The sequence below is a fragment of the Drosophila willistoni genome, assembly GCF_018902025.1.
Source record: "Drosophila willistoni isolate 14030-0811.24 chromosome XL unlocalized genomic scaffold, UCI_dwil_1.1 Seg141, whole genome shotgun sequence".
In the NCBI taxonomy this organism is placed as follows: domain Eukaryota; kingdom Metazoa; phylum Arthropoda; class Insecta; order Diptera; family Drosophilidae; genus Drosophila; species Drosophila willistoni.
Genome location: NW_025814052.1, coordinates 420260 through 441522, shown reverse-complemented (window position 1 = coordinate 441522; position 21263 = coordinate 420260). Strand labels below are relative to the sequence as shown.

The 21263-nt window shown below is 35.1% G+C and overlaps 1 protein-coding gene across 5 annotated transcripts; it reads left to right on the top strand.

Annotated features, from left to right (window-relative positions):
* Nucleotides 1-512: 512 nt before the first annotated feature.
* Nucleotides 513-20504, top strand: LOC6649074 (suppressor protein SRP40). 5 transcript variants are annotated; one of them, XM_023179129.2, is made up of 6 exons: nt 4111-4326; nt 13568-13675; nt 18861-19210; nt 19604-19742; nt 19825-20040; nt 20099-20504. In XM_023179129.2, exons 1-6 carry the CDS (start codon nt 4183-4185, stop codon nt 20162-20164), a joined length of 1023 nt encoding a protein of 340 aa, XP_023034897.1. In that variant the 5' UTR covers nt 4111-4182; the 3' UTR covers nt 20165-20504. The 5 variants fall into 5 exon arrangements, with proteins under 5 accessions (XP_023034901.1, XP_023034897.1, XP_023034898.1 ...); XM_023179130.2 differs by having other exon boundaries at nt 19619-19742; nt 20099-20503; XM_023179133.2 differs by lacking the exons at nt 18861-19210; nt 19604-19742; nt 19825-20040; nt 20099-20504 and adding exons at nt 513-527; nt 13963-14297.
* The last annotated feature ends 759 nt before the right edge of the window (nt 20505-21263 follow it).

Genomic DNA, 21263 nt, shown 5'->3' with positions numbered 1-21263 from the left:
ATTTTTCGCGTAATCGGCCAAAAAAAAAGCTACCAAAAACCAACAGAAATAAATCCACTCAAAAACCTGGTCAAGCTCAGAGCGAACTCAAGCTTGACTTGACTCACTTTCGTTTTCAGTTGAAGCGCCGATCAAGACGGACAGACAAACGGGGTGGACTGAACGGGGAGGCCGCTCTGACGAAGGAGGAGACGAAGGTATCTCTTTTGAGCTCAACTCCAACGTTTGAGACGACTTTCAACGCCGTCGTCGAGGCGTTAAGCGTCTGACACTCTGCCAGCGTCGCTGTCGATGCGCGCGCCGCTTTGTTTCGAGCTTTAGTCGGCTTGTGTGTGATAAAATCACGTTAGTAATCAATTGCAAGTCCAACAGCCAAGACCATACAGACGCCTTAGGAGTTGTCTGAATAAAAAAAAGAAAAAAAAAAAAAGAAAAAAATTTAAACAAATAAATTTAATACAAAATACAAAAGACAACCAAAAAAAAAAAAGAGAAACACTTTAAAAACAAAAAGAATTCAAAAACGCGTATGTATTTTGTGTGGTGATATTTGCTTATCATTGTTATCGTTATCGAAATTTTAAGCATAAATCTGTTATATTTCACAACAACAACAACTATAACAAACAACTGCAACAATAACAACAACAGCAACAACAATAACAACAACCAAATCAATAAACAAAAACCAAACACCAAGTGGAAAATCTGCTGGCATTACAAAATGAAAAATATTCCAGAAATAATTCAACAACAACAACAACTTCATGAAATCAAAATAACAACAACAACAATTTCATAACATTTTCTATTTTTTTCGTTTTTTAAATTTTGTTCTGAATGCGATTTTTTTTTTTTTGCATTTTTTTCTTTATTTTATTTTATTTTATTTTTTTACTGTTTTTTTGCTGTGTCACAAAATTTTGCACATTTCTGTGAAAATAAAAACAACAAATTTTGGCATAACAAAAAAAAACACAAAACAAAATATACAAGACACGAATAAAACGAAATGTAATCGCGAGTGTTTAAACTGTTTGTTAAAATTTAAGTTTTGTGATATATTTAGTTGATTTTTTTTTAATTTTTTTGCCATTTTTTCACTCAAAAATTGTTTTTCACGCTGTGTTCAGATAGCCAGTGATTCGGCTTACAATAGACTCATTTCAAGCCAAATTGTGGATTGCTCTGTCTTTAAATCGTTCAATCAAACTGACACAGTATTTTTGTAAACGTTTTTAGTGCGTAATTGTTATTAAGAACACCTCAAGATTTTGGAGTTTTTGCCGGTTTCCATTTAAGAATCATTCAAATGACATTTGTATTCCAAACTTGTTTAATGAGTTCTAGAATTCTAGCAGGAAACGAAATGGAGAATAATTTTGTACATGGACTTTTGCCGGTTAATCGAATGATTTTCTTAACTTGTTCTTAATTTAAAAAAAAAAATCGAACAGACAAGAACTTGAAAGCTTTCATAAGAGTCAACAAAGTAGGGAAGATATCTGATTTAATTTAATACCCTTTATTAGTGCTGTCAATCAGGCATTCAATCAAGCATTCCATCAATCATTTGGTCAGTGAGTCAATTAGCCAGTCAAAGGCTCCATGCAGCAATTTGGCAATAGGATGGTAACGATAACGAAATACCAAAATGCATTTGGTAACTAGTTGGTCGTTTAGTTAAATTAGTTAACATCTAAACAATATATATGTACGTTTCTGTTGGCTATAGATAGACGCCAAAAAATGGGGCGTAAGTGCCAAATTCAAATGAAAACAAAGATGAAGAAACACCACAAAACGTGGGCCACAAAAGGGGGAATAGAGGAAGAGAGAAAGATAACGAGAGGGAGAGTACAAGTGAGAGTGTGTGAGCAAAGAGTATAGACGAACCGGCAGACCGATGACATAATCTTTTATGGTGAACTTTTGCTTTTACTTTTTGTGTTGTTCGATTTTTGAGCAATTGTCATAACTGATTACCAACATTGATCACTCTGATCACTTGCGGCAAACGTTCAATGACTTGACAAATTCAATTCTGCCACCAATCAGCTGGCATACATATATGTATAATCATATTTTAGCATATGGCATTGAGTTTTTCCTCTACCCACCCAAACCCTACACCCCTCTGCCCACAAACCTCTCGGCTAAAACTCAACATGTCCATGTCCGTTCATGTCGTAATCGTAATAAAACCCGCCAAAAAAAAAAAAAAAGAGAAAAATATAGTAATAATAACACAAGGCAGGAGGCATTTTGCAACTGTTTTGGTTTTTGTTGTTGTTTTTTGGGGAGTGGCATTAAAAAATTGACAAAGCAAATGACTTGGCAAATACTTATTAGACAGTTTGTTCCTCCTATCACCTCTGCCACCCCATCCCTCCTCTATCATCTAACCATCCAGCACGCTTTTTTTCTCTTTTTCCTCCCCTCCTCCTCATATCTGACAAAATGAAGTGTTTAAAAGAGTTTTGATTTTTTTTTTTTTGTTTTTTTCTAATCGCTTCCTGTCATGCAGATAGACTTTATGATTTTCCAACTAAAAACCTCTTATCTTAGCAACAATTGCAATTGCAATTAAGAGCGAACGAATGAACAAACGGTAGCGGCAAACATTGCGTATGAGTAATACAAATAGATTGCAAATAATTTCGTTTTTCGATTGTTAGCAGGCCTTGATTAGTGAATTCAATTGAAATATATATACATAGATTATATATATATATATTAACGCATAGTTTGCAATTACTTAATGAGATCTTATGAATTATAGTAAAGTTAGAAACATTTTTATATCAGCAAATGGATAGAAACGAGATTCAAATAGATGAAAAGACAATAAATCTTTTCTAAGATAAAGTCAAGTATCCCCATAAAGCATTATGATTTAGACAATCCAATATAGAATTTTTCTAGCCAAGTTCAATCTGATTTCGACTGGATTAATTGTCATCTACTGTATAGTGACTATATTTCATAACACAGTTTCAGAATTAGTTTTCTTGTGAGAATATTCGTACATTAATAATTCCATTTCCTTTCCTAAGTCAAACTTTTCAAATTACTGGCTATGGGGAACAATAAGCTTTGGAATCGGAATGTTTATATACATATATAGTTATATACCTATATGTATATATGTACATATCTCATTCACATTCTTGACTCGTATGATTTGCAATAAAACTCAATTGCTTCTCATATTAGCTGAAACAAAGTCCAATAATTGCAAATTGTTAAAATTCTTAATTGCATAATTAGAGAAGAGTCGATTTCTTAGTTAGCACTTGATCAATGAATTCCATTATAATTATGGTTAGCCACATATATTATTGGCTAATAGCAATTAAAATGGGAGTCTCTCTCTCTCTCTCTCTCTCTCTCTCTCTGTGTCTTTTTCTCACTTGGCTTTTGTTTGTCTTTTCTACACTTTCCTGTTAACTCTTTCTCTTTTTGTGGCTCTCTCATGAAATTTCTTTAAACAAAAGCCCAGCTTGAAAGCTTACACAAAGACATAGCTATATAGATATATATATATATATATATGTATATATTTATATATATAGATAAACTATACATGTATACAAATTTGTTGTTTCGGTTGACGCCTGACGCTGACGTCGGCGTTCGTCAGTTTGTTTGGGGCTGTCCAAATAAAATTACATAATTTTATTTTGTTGTTGTTGTTGTTGTTGTTGTTGTTGTTGCTGCCGCTACTTGTGGTGATGTTATTGTTACTATTGTTGTTGTTGTTGTTGCCTGTTTCCACATTGTATTATTAACATTACTTTTACGTCCAACATTCATGATGTTGAATATTTCAACTTAAAATAAGGCCTTAGAATGACAGCGTAAAAACCAAAAATCCCGAAATATTGAATAAACCAATAAAACAAAAAGGAAACAACAAATTGTTCATATAAATGTATGGGCGTATAACTTATGTATATATAGAAATAAATTAGTTGTAAATTTGAAAAGAAAACATCATGTTGCTGGTGGCATCATCATCAAGGTCGAGCGACCTTTATAACTTTTGGTTAAACATGTCTATTAATTAGTATGCAACTATTTGTCCCTCTCTCTCTCTCTCTCTTTCAGAAACAGCAACTGTAAACGAAATCGAAATCCAAACCGAAAGCAAACACCTACAGAAACAGAAACAGATACAAAATGATACAACCAAGCAGACAGCAAATTTTCACGCTGACCCTATGCAGCGCCATTTGTCTGATCAGTGCCATTCCCTTGCCCCAACCTCAGCCGGCTGGCAACCAGGAACTGGATGTACTGCAAATTCCCTTGGCGAATGGCAAGGTGAGTCTCTCTGTCACCATTGTGAAGGTTATCTACCTTTGCATATAGGGTATACCAATAGACCAATAGAAAGGGCAATAAACTGGCCCACATGACAAATATTTTAAAATCTAATGTTGAGGTTTTGCATTCCGTGTATTTAAAATTAATTAAAGAACTCTAATCACAAGGTCATACCATTTAAAGGCGAAAACACATTCATTGTCCATTTCTAATTTTATTTATGGTTAAACCATAATTATGAAACTGCAGTCTCTAGCATAAATCATAAAATATTCTTAAAGGTTACAATCAATTTTCACGAGTCCCATAAAAATTTGAAATAACTCCCCTAACTATATATCATTAGTTTAGTCAGTCTGACAACAATGCGGTTTACTATTATATGACATTTTGTTGTATGTATGTATGCCTGTTTATTTACCACTTTTATATATCCTATAGATCTGGCAAATATTCGCCTTTTACCTATTGTATTTGTTGGGTTCTAGGCGTAACATCGATAGCTCTTACTGCCCTTTCAGTAATCAAATAAGGTAGCGCGTGTTGGCCTTTTGTGTACTACCTATTTGCATCACAAATTTGCACTTGAATGAGTAACATCGATTGCGTTTTACTCAACAAACCCGCACCGCCCCCACCACCACCACCACTACCACTACCTCTTGTCTACCAAAAGCTTCCTTTTACTTTCGAACGGTTTGTTGCTGCGGCATCAACTATAACAACCATGGGCAAAATGCAGGTCTTGGGGTCTCTATGCCGTGTGGAACTTGCCTGACCAGATCAACACAAATCTCACAGATCTCTCAGACCAGTTGCAAGGAAGTTGGCACACTTGGCTGGCTGCCTGGCTGGCTGACTGCCTGTTACCTGTTTCCTTGGCCAGATTTGAGTGACTTTTTCGTTTTTGGTGGTTGTCTCGTTTGGGTGTTGGCCACGCCGCCTCAAACCGGACTCTCTGTCTTCATGTGGCTTGTGTGCGGTTCATGTTGGGCAAGCAGTTTATTACTTAATTGCCATTCGAAACAAATTCAATTCCCAATTCGCAATTCACCACATTTCAGTTTCAATTTCGATTCGAAAAAGTTTCCATTTTCAATTCAAGTCTCCGTTTTCAACATGTTTTGTTGTTGTTTAGCTTTCTGCGACATTGTGCTTAACAATTAACACCTAGGTCAACATTTAATTGTCTTTCCCCCCAACCCCGCAAAGTGTTAATTTGTTGACCAAAAGCAAAAATTATGAACTTACCAAGTAGCATATGAACTCAAAGCGGCCTCAATGGTTGCTTTCTCTTCGGCAATCGTTTTTGCCTGAAACCCTTGTTGAAAGCTTCAAGTTGACTTCCTTATTTGGAGATGGCACGAAAAAGTATTGAAAAACGTTCAAATACTCGATTATTTAACAACAAGAATCTATCGAATAAGGGTCGTAATTAAGAGTTGTGAATTCTCTTGTCCTACATAAATCAGTTAGTTGATTGTCAGTTAATTAATCTTAGTGATCTATGAGAAGAGAAAATTCCATCAATTCAGCAAAAATATAGTTTACTAAGACACTTTCTGATTTAGAGAATTTTCATGTGATAGATGGAAAAGTGTTTAGTCAAACCATCTACACTAAATAATATTGACATAAAGTTGAATTGATTTATGATCTACATAGCTTTTGATTTTTAGAGAGTATAATCATAATAGGCCACTTGTCTTTAAGTATCAAATTTATATATTCCTAAGTTATTATGGAGTAAGCAATTCTTGCCTAATGCCGCCCACACAAACATTTTACTTGGCTATCTATGTTTATAATTAAAGCCAAAAGAAAGCAAAAACATTCAAAACATTTTTTTTTAACGATCGTTGCTCAATTGGTAAACTAGGTCAATATTTTTTAGGCCACAAAACACTCTGTAAACGGCGATGACAACGATGACGATCAATTTTATTTCTTCTTTACCTCTTCACTTCTCTGCTTCATCTTCATTTATATTTTTGAGGTTTTTTTGGGGGGTGACCCCGCAAATAATGATGATGTTCATATGTACATATGTATGTAGGCTATAGGAGATATATACTATGCATTTGGACCACGACCACGATACGTCGCTTCTTTGCCATCTCACTTACTGATGTTGATGTTCAGCTTACCGTGTTGACGTGCCTTGCGCCATAATTCATTTAACTACCAAACTACATACAGACGTGCGGGATGACAATGAAATGCGATGCGATGAGATGAAAGAGCAACCAAAGAGAAAGAAAGCAACAACAACCAACAAAAAAAACCTATTGACAGTTTTGCCAAAGCGATGTCAACTGCAATGAATGGATAGATGGATGGTTGGTTGGTTGGGCAGATGGACGAACCTTCATACACACTAGTACAGACCAAGCCAAAGCCAAGTTATATAAGACATTGAACTATATTTCAAACACCGAATAGTCAATGTTCTCTACTCAATTTTAGACATACAAATAATTAAAATTTCAGTCGGTATACAAGAATAATAATTCATAAATGATGAAAAATATATTGAATAATAATGCAAATTTTAGAATGCTTAGAAAACCTAATTGAGTTTCCGTTACTTAAGGTCAGTTAGTTAGATTTAAAAAACTTGGAAACTTTTAATATTAGAGATGTTGAAATTTTAAGAAACTGTTTTAAATTTGATCTAAATTTATTTTGCTGGTAAACTTTTTATAAGAGCCAATTAAATGCAAAATGCTTGAATATTAGAGCTTTATTAACTAAGTTGGTTTGATGGATTTGCTACGAGAAAGATTTGTACAAAGTAGTTTATGCAATTAATTTAAATGTCTTCAAATTAGCAATGAATTGCATTGATATATAGACTGTAATTTGCTCGTGTAACGTTAACTACGTTTGGCACAAATTTCAAAATTTTCAAAAATGTTTTCGTTTTTTTTTTTTTAGTTTGGTTTGGTTTAATAATTGATGAGTTTTGTGGCAAAACTCATTTGTTGGCAAACTGTGTCGTTGTGTCTGGCTCTAATAGAGCAACACACAAAAACCAATTTCCTATCCGCACAAAAATTTTTGGATTCCCCATCTCAAGTTATGTGTGTGTGTGTGTATGGGGCTTATGTAAAGTTTGCCATCTCTGTCATACATATCACGCATACGCCGCATTGTCAATAGCAATTTGTTGTTGGCTGCTGCTGGCAATTTGCTGGTAGCTGCATTTTTTGTCATTAAATCAAACTGCAATCAGTTTTTCAACTTGTTACTGTCTCGCACAAACATTTTCTGAGGGTACATTTGAGCAGAGCTAAGGAAATTATTCGCATGTATTTATTTATTTTTCATTTGGTATTTTAATGTTAATATTATCTACAACTGGCTCTTTATCTCACACTCCATATCGCCATCTCTTTCTATCTACAAGTGTTTCATTTCTTAAATTTAATTAATTCAATTCGAGTTAGTTTTTCGTTGTGGTAAATTGCTAATTTAATTGTGTCGCGTATTTTTTATTAGTTTTTTGTTGTGGCTTTTTTTTAACAAGGTTTTTGAGCTGCTTAACAACTTAAGCTTAAGGCTTTTAGCATTTTAATACCCTTTAAAGTGGGCAGTGAGAAAAAGCATATCAGAAAAAAAGGCAAAATTTCAAATGTTAAATTGTTTTCATGACTGTAAAAAGAAATCCATAAATCCAAAATTTCCAGAAATTTCATTTTCTTATTGAATTTCTTGACCTTTTTAAAAAAATTAAATCTAACTGAATCTCAGCATTATTACTACCAATGCATTGGTCACTTCGAGGTACAGAATTTTGTATTTTATATTAAAATTTGTATACAACTTTAATTATAAACTTATCGAAAGTTTTCATTATACTGAAAGTCTACTTTAGACAGCGATTAAAGCATGTTTTAAGCTGAAATGGAAGGTGACCTACACGATCGTTTGACCTAATTGTTCCTAGTAGAGCTAAAAAACGTTTGTCTTTAGATTAGAACTTAATTTGTTTAATAATCAATATCAATTGTCAATTTTATATAGCAAGCATAGAAGCAATACTTATGTGTATTGATTTCACTGCCGGATTACCCATAATGCGGGTCTAGCAAATGCTACGAACCTCGCGTTTTAAGGTGCAAAAAAACTGTAAAAAGATCTCAATTTTCATTCATTTACTAAAACACAATTATTAGTTAATTATGTAAATACACATAAATTTATATTATAAAATTCTAGAAATTCGTTAAAACTTTTCAATTAGCTTTGTCCAAACTTAACCGATTTTAAAAAATAATATCTTATTTTAACGTTTTTAAATTTAAGTTATATTTTCAAGTGAGACAAAAAAATGCCAAAGAACAGCAAAATATTCAAAAATTCCTTAATTTCAAGATGCTCTAATTTAGTCAATTTTTGGAGTATTTGGAAATTCAATGTGTTTTATTTAGAATGTCTTTCAATCTGCATTATAATGTCGCCAAGTTTCGCACAAAATCGTAATCATAATACATTATGATTTTTGGCAAAATTAGATCAACATTAAGTTTATCAAATATTCAAATGTTTGATGCCATTTTAAATATGCCAATTCGATTGATAAAACGTTTTTTTTTAAACTGGTTAAAAATACATACAAAATTTATATTAGAAATTCTGAAAAAAAACGTTCTATGCGGACAGTTTTTGACCGATATTCATTCATGTTATTTCACATTGGAAAGTGATCTTGTTCTAACTTTCTTTTAGCTTTCTGGATTGATAAAGGCCCCCGCCCTCGCTTAATCCACCACTGTCTGAGATAAATACAAAGATTGACTTGAAAAGTTCTCAAAGAAACGAATGCCAATTTGTGTCCCATTTTTGAAATGTATTCTTAGAAATATTTGAATTATGTGACTAAAATCCAGATTTTCGAACATATCTTAAAAACGGTGCTTGAGAAGAATGATAAAATTTTCACTATCGTGTTCCTCGTCTTCAGATTTATGTATTTAATGGTAGTTTTTGGTGTAAGCTAGTGTAATAAATAGTTGCATTGCTCTTGGCCATAGTTAATTTACCCTCTTAAATAAAGGGTATACCTATACACAAACAGTTGCCAATGGCGATGCCTACTTAATTTATATGCATGTGAACATACGCAGCAAATTGTTGCACGTACATACATACAAAGAGAATCCGGGTCCGGCAATTACTAAAAGATATAATTATCTATACATTGGAAGAGTCATTTATAGATCTGCATCTTGTACTATGGACTGAACGAGTTTTCTTTTGAAGTATTCAAAATTTATGGTGTTTTGTTCTATATATCTTTTTTCGACTCAATACCGATATCCGATGGATACTCCATGCATAAAAACACAATCTATAGTCGGACTTTGTATCAATAATTTATGCATTAATCGAATCTAGTTTCGTACTTTAATTTGTTGTCGCTGATTGCTTTGGGTTTTATTTTTTTTCTTTTTTTTTTTATCTACCTGACAGTAATTTGTGGTATTTTATATTAAGTTAAAGTCGATTTAAGTTGGTTAAGGTCAAGGCAATTTAAATATTATATATGTATATGTGCGTCTGTCTGAGATTTTTTTTTCCTTCACGTTTATTTTTTTTGTATTTTAACAAAGCCAATTTTATCGAATCGAGGTGCGGTATTAGAGATGATAGCGTGATCGAGTCTAAGATACCATTTTGTCGATTCTATCAAAAGCTATCCCATCAGATTCATAATGAATATGGATATATGGGTGTCAGTGTCAGTGTTTTTTTGTTTAAGATGCTTCTTCCGTCATTTTTTCTGTTCATTTTATTTTACTTATATTGTAAATTTGCCAACTGTTGCTGATTAAAATTCACAACAATAACTTTAATGACGTTGCCATTCGCCTCCTGGACTTGAACTCATTTGAAATTCATTAAGATGTCTCCAATAAAAACGTAACTTTTGTTGCCTCAAGAGTTGCCACTTTGTGTCTCTCTCTCTCTCTCTCTCTCTCTCTCTCTCTCTCTCTGTTTGTTCCCATCTTTCCCCTTTTTATAATATACCAAACAATTGTCGCACACTAAACTGACATGGCGACATACAGACAGACTTAAGTATGATGGATACTCCCACCCGGACAGAAGAGAGCAAAACACAACAACCTTACAGAAGAAGAGAACAATGAAGAGAAAGAGAGGAGGGGTGAGGAGGGGAGGAGCCTCCCCGGGTATCCAGTTTGTTGGCAAAAGTTTCATAATCATCATTATCATCATCATCATCATCCTAGTCGCCTGACTTCCGCTCGCTTGTAAAAGTAACTTCCGCACTGACTTTTGAGTCAATTAAACACTGCACCTCCAACTACCATTACCTAGACAGGTACGTGCTACTCGTACCTACAGGTATTAACTCACTAAAAAAGCACTGAACAGTAGTGAACTCTCAGCTGAATGGAGCCAAGGCAGAGTGAGTTAAACTCCATTCCATTTACCTTTAAATTGTTTTTGAATGATGCAAAATACTTTTGTTTCTCATCATTTTTGCAATTAAAAAAAAGTGTCAGTTTGTCATTTTGTCTAATACAAGTGAATTATTATTATGCACAGGGTTAGTAAATTATTCAAATTCATTTCATATCTATTGAATTCTACAAGTTTCAGACTCCCTAAGATGGCTTAAGTTTACCTTATTGCTTAAGTATGAGGATATATTGTATAATGTTTGTAAGTAATATTTGAAAATATAAGGGTATAAGAAATATTATTGTCTTTTAAACAGGAGTTTGAAATGCCATCGAAAAAACTAGATAACTACTGCTAGAATGCTAGATTTTAAGTCATTAAATCTTTTAAGTGGATATTTTAAAAAAACAGAGAATAATCCTTTATATAGAAATGTATCCTTTTTATACCCTTGCAAAAAGGGTATATTAATTTTGGTCAGAAGTGTGCAACGCATAGAAGGAAGCATCTCCGACCATATAAAGTATATATATTCTTGATCAGCATGACGAGACGAGTTCATATAGCCATGTCCGTCCGTCCATCCGTTCGTCACTCCGTCTGTCCGTCCGTCCGTCCGTTCACTATATCACTATATCATATAGCTCCCATACAAATGGCAAAGTCACGAACAGTGACTTTTCTTAATCACTTCGTTATTTTTTGAGCTATTGTCGTAAAATTTAATATGGGTGAGTTTATTGCACATATAAACGACTATGCCAAATTTGATCAGGATCGCGTGACTATATCATATAGCTCCCATAGGAACGATCGGTCGAAAACAGTGACTTTGTTCAAAAACTTGGGGCCATTCTTTCGCAAACTTTAGATAAAACGTTTTTTCACTTTGATGGCTATAGGTAAGAAAAGAGTTACCAAAAAAGTTGCAGGGATATACAAACTTTGACGCGGTCGAAGTTAGCCCCGGTCCTCTGGTTAATGTTTCGACTAGCATTGAATTGGAAGCTTATTTTTTGAGGATAAACCCACTCTATAAGTCATTAAATCTTAACAAAAAAAAAAAAAAAGAAACAATCAAAGACATATTTCATAACGTTTTTTCAATTGTTCAATAAACAAATATTATTGGTTTTAAAATCAACATAAATGTTGAGCTCTTTCGCTTAAACTTACAATAAAAATTCAAAATAAAATTGTTGAAATTTCTAAATGATGAAATCAAATAATTAAAACAAGAGTAGTACTTTCTATATCTATATTTATATCGGCAAATCAATCAGTTCGAAAAGTTATAGAGTATTTTGATACAGTTTTTATCGATTAAGTTTTTCTTCTATAATAATTTATTATAAAATATCAAAAGGATAAATCAATGGTCGAAACTAAAGAAGTCTTTTTGCTATCTACATATATCGACAAATTAGCTGAGTTTAAAAAGGTTTTAGTTTATTTACAATCTTTATCGTTTGGTCCTTTTTCTTGTATCAAAATTTAATTAACTTTTCTTACTTTTTTCTCCTGTATTGCATTTGGTTTTTCTCTCAGTGTATAGCTGAAAAGGTAAAACTTGTTCAATTGCTAAAGTGTTGATGCTACTTATAGTATTATTAGATTGTGCTGCCTGCCCAACTTGCATCTTGACAATTGTTACAACAACAACAACAACAACAAAAAGATGAAGTGATTGTTGCATGCTAAGTGACTCGTGCTGTTGATTGTCCAAGTTATATTCTCTCTCTCTCTCTCTCTCTCTCTCTCTCTCTTTGTTAATCTAACTGCATTTAATATTTGCCTACTTCTTCTACATCTCCACCACCCCCGAAAAAATGCAATTTGAACATTTATTGTGCAATATTTTCTTAGCTTAACTTAACGTTGATGTCGCCGGCAATTGCCCATTAACATGAACAACATTTCTGTTAAGTCATTTCGGGTATTGGGCCTGGGATGGACTTGAAGTGGAAGCTGTGCCAAATGTTGCAAACAGGCAAAACCGCCCACCGCCATCAGCATTAATGTCTTGAGGCCAATGGTGTAGGAAAATCAACGAATGGTAAAAGTGAATGCAGACAACTTGCTGCACCTAACAACAGCAACAGCAATTGCAATTGCAAGGGCAAAAAAAAAAAAAGAAAAAGAAAGAAAAAAGCAACAACCTTACCCCTTACCCTTACCCTTCACATCTAAATCTAACATTGAAATCATCTTAAAGAGCCACAATAATCTGTGAATCTAAGAGATTCAAAGGGATTTTAGATTCTATTTAGGCTCATCAATCCTATTTAGGTTATAGGGGGTTGAAATCTGTCTTGGCCATGGCTATTTCGTTTCATTGACTTCACCGAGGATCCACCCATGTGTTGGCTTCCTTTTGGGGGTTAATGACAAGTCAGACGCAACAACTGAATGAACTGGAATGACAACCGCAACAGAAATTACAATTTGCACTTGAAACTTGATTACACAAAATGACAGAGAAGACGTTAACAGATCAGCAGACAGATATACAATTCGAAACAGATGAAGAAAAGACCCAACAGCACCACCAGCACCGCCGACTCATTGTCTGAAGTGAAAGTTTGTCAATTTTGTTTGCAAAGTCTTTTTTTTTTGTTTTTCGGCGTGTATTTTTGTTTATTATTATTTTTTTGTTTTGGGTTGGGTGGAGGAAAGATTGCCAGGGGAGTGGCATATTACTTTTGGTCTGACTAGTTTTCGATTGTCTTTTGACTTTTCACTGGCCAAAAGATTATGTAAGAGATGTAATACTAATCTGCTTTCCTTTTTGTATTTTTGTTTGCAGGAAATCGATGTGCTATCACTTGGGGCCAAAGATCAAGAACAATTGATAGCCGATCGGAACAAACGAACAATTGGTTTGCTGCGTGAACTATTCCCTGATATAACAAAGGTATGTAATCATTGCATATAATGTGACCCAGTCCCAATTAAAAAAAACAAAAAAAAAAAGAAAACCAAAAAAAAAAAACAGAAAAGGCGTCAAAAAAAAAGTCGCCACTCTCTGTACTAGTCCCCGCCCACTCCTCTCTGTCATATTCTCCCATTTTCGTCTTGCAATCGTTTATCCTTGAGGCTTACAATTAGAGGTTTAGCTAAATGAAAAGATAATGCCAATCATACATCTACATATGTCCATATACTTGGGCCTCTGCTGGTCTGTGTGTTCATTCTACATAGGAAATCAATATCCAAATCAATCGTCTAGTCAATAATGTCCTGCAACGTGTTGGGCCCGTTGTCTTGGGCACGGTGCTAAATCCGGCATTTGACCGTGGCACCAATATCAGAGGACAGCAACAGCCGAATGCTAACGATCTTAGTGAAAATGATGATCAGAATAATGATGAAAGTGATGATGGTAATGATGGCGATGCTAAAAAAGGCAGTGATAAGGACTATGAGAGCCTGCCGGATGAGTTGACTGACTTTAAGCCTGATAACGATTTCGAGACCACATCTCTGGATTGATACAATCGACACCAAAAAAACGATCATATACACAATTTACATGATATATGTATAGATACATATTTTTTTTTTTTCAATTTATTTTTGTTTGCTATTTTATGTAATAATTTGTTTTCTTTGGCACTGCAATCGGTATTTAGCCACAAAATGCATGAAATCCCCTTAATGTATGCAAAAGTAAAAGCTTTAGTAAGTGCACCCTTAATGTTTTTTACCCACCCCTCCGCCCCTGACACGTTGCCACTTTCCGGCCTTTCATGCATGCTAACAAATAGAGACCTTCTCCTCCCCATCCACCCACCCAGCCACTTAGACCCGTTAACCACACACCAAGTCAGCCACGAACACCACTACCACAACAACAACAACAACAACTACAACCACAAACAACAAACAAATTGGCCAAATCAATCAGATAATTAAAGATACATATACATACACATATTTGTATGTATGTATGTGTAAGTAAGCAAAAAGAAAAGAAAAAAAAAATCAACAGCAGCATCATCAGCAACAACAACAACAAGAGCATCTCCCATCATGGACGCACCACCAAATACAACAACAACAACAACAACAACACCACGACCAATGTCCAATGTCATCCTCATGGAAAATCAATGAACAAACAAAAATTTTCCACACAACTTCATCAATGTATATACATATCTGTGTCTGTCTCTCTGTTCAATCTGTAGGAAATCGACTCAATAGTTAATCGCATTATAGCCCAAGTAATACGAGTTGCCGGCCCCGGCTTACTTAATAGTATATTGAGCGGAAATCGTGGTGGAGCTGGCGGTGGTGGCGGACGTAGTACCACACCGTCCAGTGATTTTGATGCCGATTTCGATGATGATAGCTTTGGCGATGATGATGATGATGGTGCCTCATCATCCTCATCCTCGTCATCATCATCCTCGAATGGTGGTGTTAGTGTTGGCAGCTCCACCACCGCCAATTCACCAACCACAGCGGGTGATGAGAGTTCAAGGGTTAAAATTGATTTGCCCACCTTTGCGCCAGATGCTGATTCAACTGCAGATAATAAAGTGAGTGCGCGTGAAAGCCTAACAAATGTTGCATCTTCATTATTAGAAACGACAACAACAACAACAACAACTACAACCACCTTAAAAAGTTCCCCTAGTCCTAGCTCCATAGAAGAGGAGAAGTCTACTTCTCTTGCTCCTGCTCCTGCTCCTGTTCCTGTTCCTGTTCTAGATCCTGCTCCCATTTTCATGACTCGTATCTTAGAGTCAACAGCAAATGCAACAACAGCAACTGCAACAACAACAACAACCACCACCACCACCACCACCACAACCACTACTGAAAATCCCCCACCGTTACCCACCACCACCACCATCTCGAATAGCATTGACATCGATGAACCACAATTGCTTACAATAATAGCCGATATCAATCGTGTATTAAATTCTACCAATTATTTTATTACAACCAGAGATAATTTAACAACAACAACTATAGCAGCAGCAACGACAACAACCATGGCCCCAACAACAACAACAACAACAACAACAATAGCAACAACACCAACAATTGACAACAATATCATAACAAAATTATTGCCGGTCTTTGATTGATTATAAATCAAATTTTTCCATTCCATAAGTAGAGCCTAGAAAAAGAAAGAAAAAAAACAAGAAACTTGCAAGGATTTGCGCCAACAACAGCAACGACAACAACAACAACAATATCAATAGCAACAACCACACAATAACCACAGAACAACCAATTACACAAATCCTACAAAAAAAAGAAGAAAAAAACAAAAAAAAAGAGATGAAAATAAAAAAAAACAGAGGCGTCAGCTAACTAAAACATTTGCATCCACATTTCCCACTTTTCATTCTCATTGAAATCAATTAAATTTAATACATTTCTACTACACTGTGACAAAAAATTATTCAATATTCAGTTTAGGAATTTCTCCCCCCTCCCCAAGAAGGTAACATCAATTTGTGGTAACATTTCTTAGGGAAAGAATGGATTTTGAATACATACTTCTAAAAGGTTCAAAAGTTCTCTAAAACGAAACCAAAAGAACCCTTGATTCTTCTCTTTGTGTGTGTGTCTCTCCCTTTCTCACTCTTTCATTCAAATTCATTTATGTATGTAGATGTAGAACCAAATATGTATATCCCATTATATGTGACCCAGTAGCGAGATCCCCTGTCCTTCACTCTACTCTGACAAACAAAACTCAATCACCTCAAGTAAACTAATCTACCACTCTCCCACACCAATTTATGCACCATCCAAACCAATCGAAACGAAACGAAACGAAATCCAATTGAAATCAAAAAAAAAACCAAAAACCCAAAACCAAATGAAATACTTTGGTTGTTGTAGCAAATCGATGAGCAGGCGAATCGCATCATATCCAAACTGTTGCGCACCCTTGGACCGACAGTGCTACGTACGGCTATTCAGGGCAATAGTGCCAATGCGGCACGCACCAACTTCGATGCTGATTTCGATGACGATGACGATGATAGCAACAAGGGTGACAGCAGCAGCTCCAGCTCCAGCTCCGGCAGCAGCAGCAGCAGCAGTGATAGTGGTACTCGTGTGACCATTGAGTTGCCCACATTTGAGCCCGATGATGACAATGAAGTGGATGCCGTTGACAAGAGCAGCAGCAGCAGCAGCATCACCACCACAACAACCACCGAGTCATCTTAGAAGATGTATTGGCTGGATGGCACATGAAAAGTGCGTTTGTAAATTTGCTACAACAACTAAATGATGATCAAAATCAATTAAATGAATTGGCTTTATTATAAATTTTCTTAACAAATTTTTACAGCACCATCACCAACAACAACAACAACAACAACACAACCACCAACAACACCAACAACCACCACCAACATCAACAACAATTTTAGCAACAAGCACAATAATCTGAAAAATTCCACAACGTTTAATCATTGTCAAACGAAATTTGTTTTAAAGTGCTGTTTACAACACTGGTTTTCAGCACACCATACACAATACTATTTTATACATACATTTGGCCCACTCTCACACTTGCTCACTCTCTCTCTCTATCACTCTCTCTCTCTCTGTTTCACTCTCTATGACTGTTTTGCTAACTGACTCATTCTTTTGCTACTTCTCGCCTATTTCTCTCTCTCACTCTCTCTTTCTCTTTCTCTTTCTGTTACCCACTGTCTACTCCTTTTTCCTCTGTCATACGCACTGTCTCACGTTCTTGGTTTTTTTTTTTAACTACACAAAATGTTTTCTTTTAGGTTATTAGGTGTTTTTTTATACATTTTAATTATATTGTATTAGATTTTGTAAGTGAATATTTTGTTGTTGAAATAAACGAAAAAAAACAGTAACGGAAAAAATTTCATTAAATTTTTTTTGTATACATGTACGTGTGTATATTTTCCATATCTATAAGAATCTACATTATATAATGCTCTCATCTATATACACTCTGGTAGCCAGACAAAGAAGGCACTTCATAAGCTTTCGTCCTTTATATATCTCGCTCGCTCGCTCGCTCATTCGCTCACCCACACAATATTTGAGTTATTCATTGCTCTCCCCTCCACTCTATATCTATTTCTCTCGCTCTCTGTCTCTCTCTCTATCTCTCGCTATCTCTCTCGTACTTTATATTTATGCACTCATTGCCCACTTTTGTGATCGCTCAATTATAAAGAAACAAAAACAAAAGAGTCGAAATAGGGATGTAGAATCTGTAGAAACCTGTAACTTAACCGAAAGTCAACCAAGACAAAACTATCCTTAATGTATTAATGAGTAGATGTTATATATAGATGATCCAAGAACCGATCAAAAAACAGTTTACAGTTTCTCGCCTCTTATCTAATTTCGCTGCAACGCCTTTTTGTTTTTGAATTGCGTGCAACATTGGCTTCAATTTTAATATTAATTTTCAACTTTTTATTTTATTTTCCCCTCTATTACCTGTTGTTTGATCTCTTTTGTTTATTTTGTATCTTTTTCTCTTTATTTTCATGTTCATGTTAAACAAAATAAAAAAACCACAAAAAAAAAAAAAAAAACGATAACCAATTACAAAACTGCAAAATGTTGCAATCACAAAATCAATTGAAATGCAATTTAAATAATAAAAATTATAAAACACAAAAAAAAAAATTATAAAAAATGAAACAACAACCAAAATGTATACAAAACTACATTCGAAACGCATTTGTGCACGTGCATTACAAAACTCATCAATATCAAATTAATCGATAAACACCAAAAATCGACCAAACAACAAAAATCGATCGTGCAAATGTCCTAACCTAACCTCATTGATCGACGCCTCAAAACCCACACATACACACACACACACACATACACGCAAATACCACCACACAAACACACCCTTCGCCAAATCCTCCGCTATGCCCTATGACCTTATTTTCTCCTCCTTCACGTTTACCCACTTCCTTCCACCTATCCCTTCCTCCCTTAACCCACTCCCCACACACAAAAATTGCAAATAAATCAAACCACAAAATTCAAAATTAAAAACAAAAAACCAATCCAAACGAAACGAACTGAAAAAAAAAAACAACAAACAAACCGAACAGAACGGCGCCACCGATACACAAATCGATCTATCGGCCATTAACAAACAACTCGAGGAGACCATTCGTGTGGCCCGACAGGTTAAGGAGGCAGAAGCCGCTGCTGCAGCTGCCTCCTCCGCCTCATCACCCGTTGCCCAGGCCCCCATTCCCTTAAAGTCCAATGAACCCATCCAATTGAGTTTCAACAATGAGTTGCCCTCGGTGAATGTAGCCGGTTCCGGTTCCGCCACAGATGTCAAGGCACTGAGCACAAACGATTTACAATTATCGGAATCGAAATCGCCAGCTATCGATGAATTGACTTTGGATTCGGCAGAAGAAACAGCCGATTTAGATGATCGTAATAAGAGGTAAGTTCCTCCAAACAGAACCATCATAGAAACATAAACACAATATACAGACATTGAATTGGCAAATCAAAATCAAATCTCCAGTGTCCATCACTGTCGATAATAACGATAATTATCCGATTTCTGTAATCTCTGTCGATTGATTTCAAAGTGGCAAAGATAATTAGCTATCCGTAATCAGCATTAAAGAAACTGAATCTAAATCCTGTAAACAAAATCGACTGAGAATAAGAATAATTGAAAATTTATCCAAAAATACTCAACTAATTTGACACTTTCCTTCACATTTTACCATCCACCTTCTCCCATCAACCATTAAACAACACAACCACAACCACACAACCCAACATCAACAAATGCTCGTGGAATCGAACCGAAAACCAACACATAAAGTAATCTTTTCAAAAGGTTCCTAAGCTTTGGCGGTGCAGGTCTAGCTGGTGGCTCTAGCGGCGGTGGTGCCGGAGCATCGCCCAGTGGTAATAGTTTGGGTGCTGGCGGCTCAGGCAACTTTTTGCTGGATGTGGTGCGAGTAAGTACCAAAAGTTAACCAGGAAATCCAATGAATTGACTATATTCATTCTGTCTCTCTCTCTCTCTCTCTCTCTGGATAGCTATTCTCGGGTAGTGTACAAACACAACAGGGAGATGAAGCGGCCAACAGTGTGGGCGGTGGTGCAAGCAGCAGCAGCAGCACAGACGACACCGATGCCAGTGGCGATAGCCAACGTACAGCCGATGGCTATACTGAGGGTATTCCCGGCCCTGTGACACGTCTGGTTGTATTGGCCAATCGTGGACTGGCTAATTTGGTGCAGGACTTGATATTGGTAAGCTTTTGGTCTACTGAAATGTGATCACTTATCGAATTTGTCTTTTTTGTTTTAGCGTGTTGCCGCAACCAGCGAGAAGTTTGTCAACTTTAAGGCCAAATTGATAACGGCGTTGATTTAGGCTGCAGCGGAATCCACTAACCCATACATACCGCTTCCTGGCCACGCCCTCGCCGCCGCCCTCACGTTTTTAGTCAAGTGAAATTCAATTGTACAGAGTCAAACCATAAAGAAAATCTCAAAGTTCTTCTCGCTCTCGCTTTCTCTCGCCCTCTCTCTCTCTCTCTCTGTCTCTGTCTATATCTCTCAATCTGTCGCCTTTGTTTCCCTATCTCTCAACATACACCACCCCCCCCCAAACACACACACACACATTACCCACACAAGCCCACACACATTAATTTTCTATTTTGGCGATGTAAAAAAGAAAAATTTTAATAATTTTTTAGTAAATTTTACAAAACAAGAAAAAAAAAAAGAATTTTAATTAGTAAAATAGACACAATAAAATTTTTGTAACAAAAAAAAAAAAAAAACTTAAAAAAACAACAAACAAAAATTTGAAAATCAAATAAAAAAATTTATTTATTTTTTTGATACGAATAAGAGTCGAAAAAAAAACTTTATAACGAACTCGGAACGTCATAAAAAGTCTCCTATTGCTCTATCTCTTTCTCATTCATTGTATCTCCTTCTCTGCCCTATCCACATTTCTTTTGTAAATAATTATTTTTTTGATACTGCCACGCCCCTTGATATGCGTATCTATATATATATACCCCATCTGTAGCTATATCTATCCCTCAATTATTTTTTTTTTTTTGTGTTCTAAATGATGAGAAAAAAACAAAAAAGAAAAAGTTAAAAAATCAATGACTGTGGTGTTTTATTTACTATTATTTTTAATTATTATAAACAAATTATATAGCACAAAATGATGATGATAATTATGAAGAAGAAGAAGAAGAAAACACATGTGTTGAAAAATATCCTATCTTAATAACGGCAATATACAATACAATATATCAAATCGGGAATTGTTCTTAACATTAAACATTTGTTCTAAACATTTCATATTTTTTTCAAGTTTTCGGTAATTTGTTTTTGAAGATATTACAAAATGGAAATACTTTTAAATACTTTTATTCACCTGCTTAGATCTTTATTTTTGTTTCTGCAGTTTTTTATATTTGGTTTTATGACAATACATATATACAAAT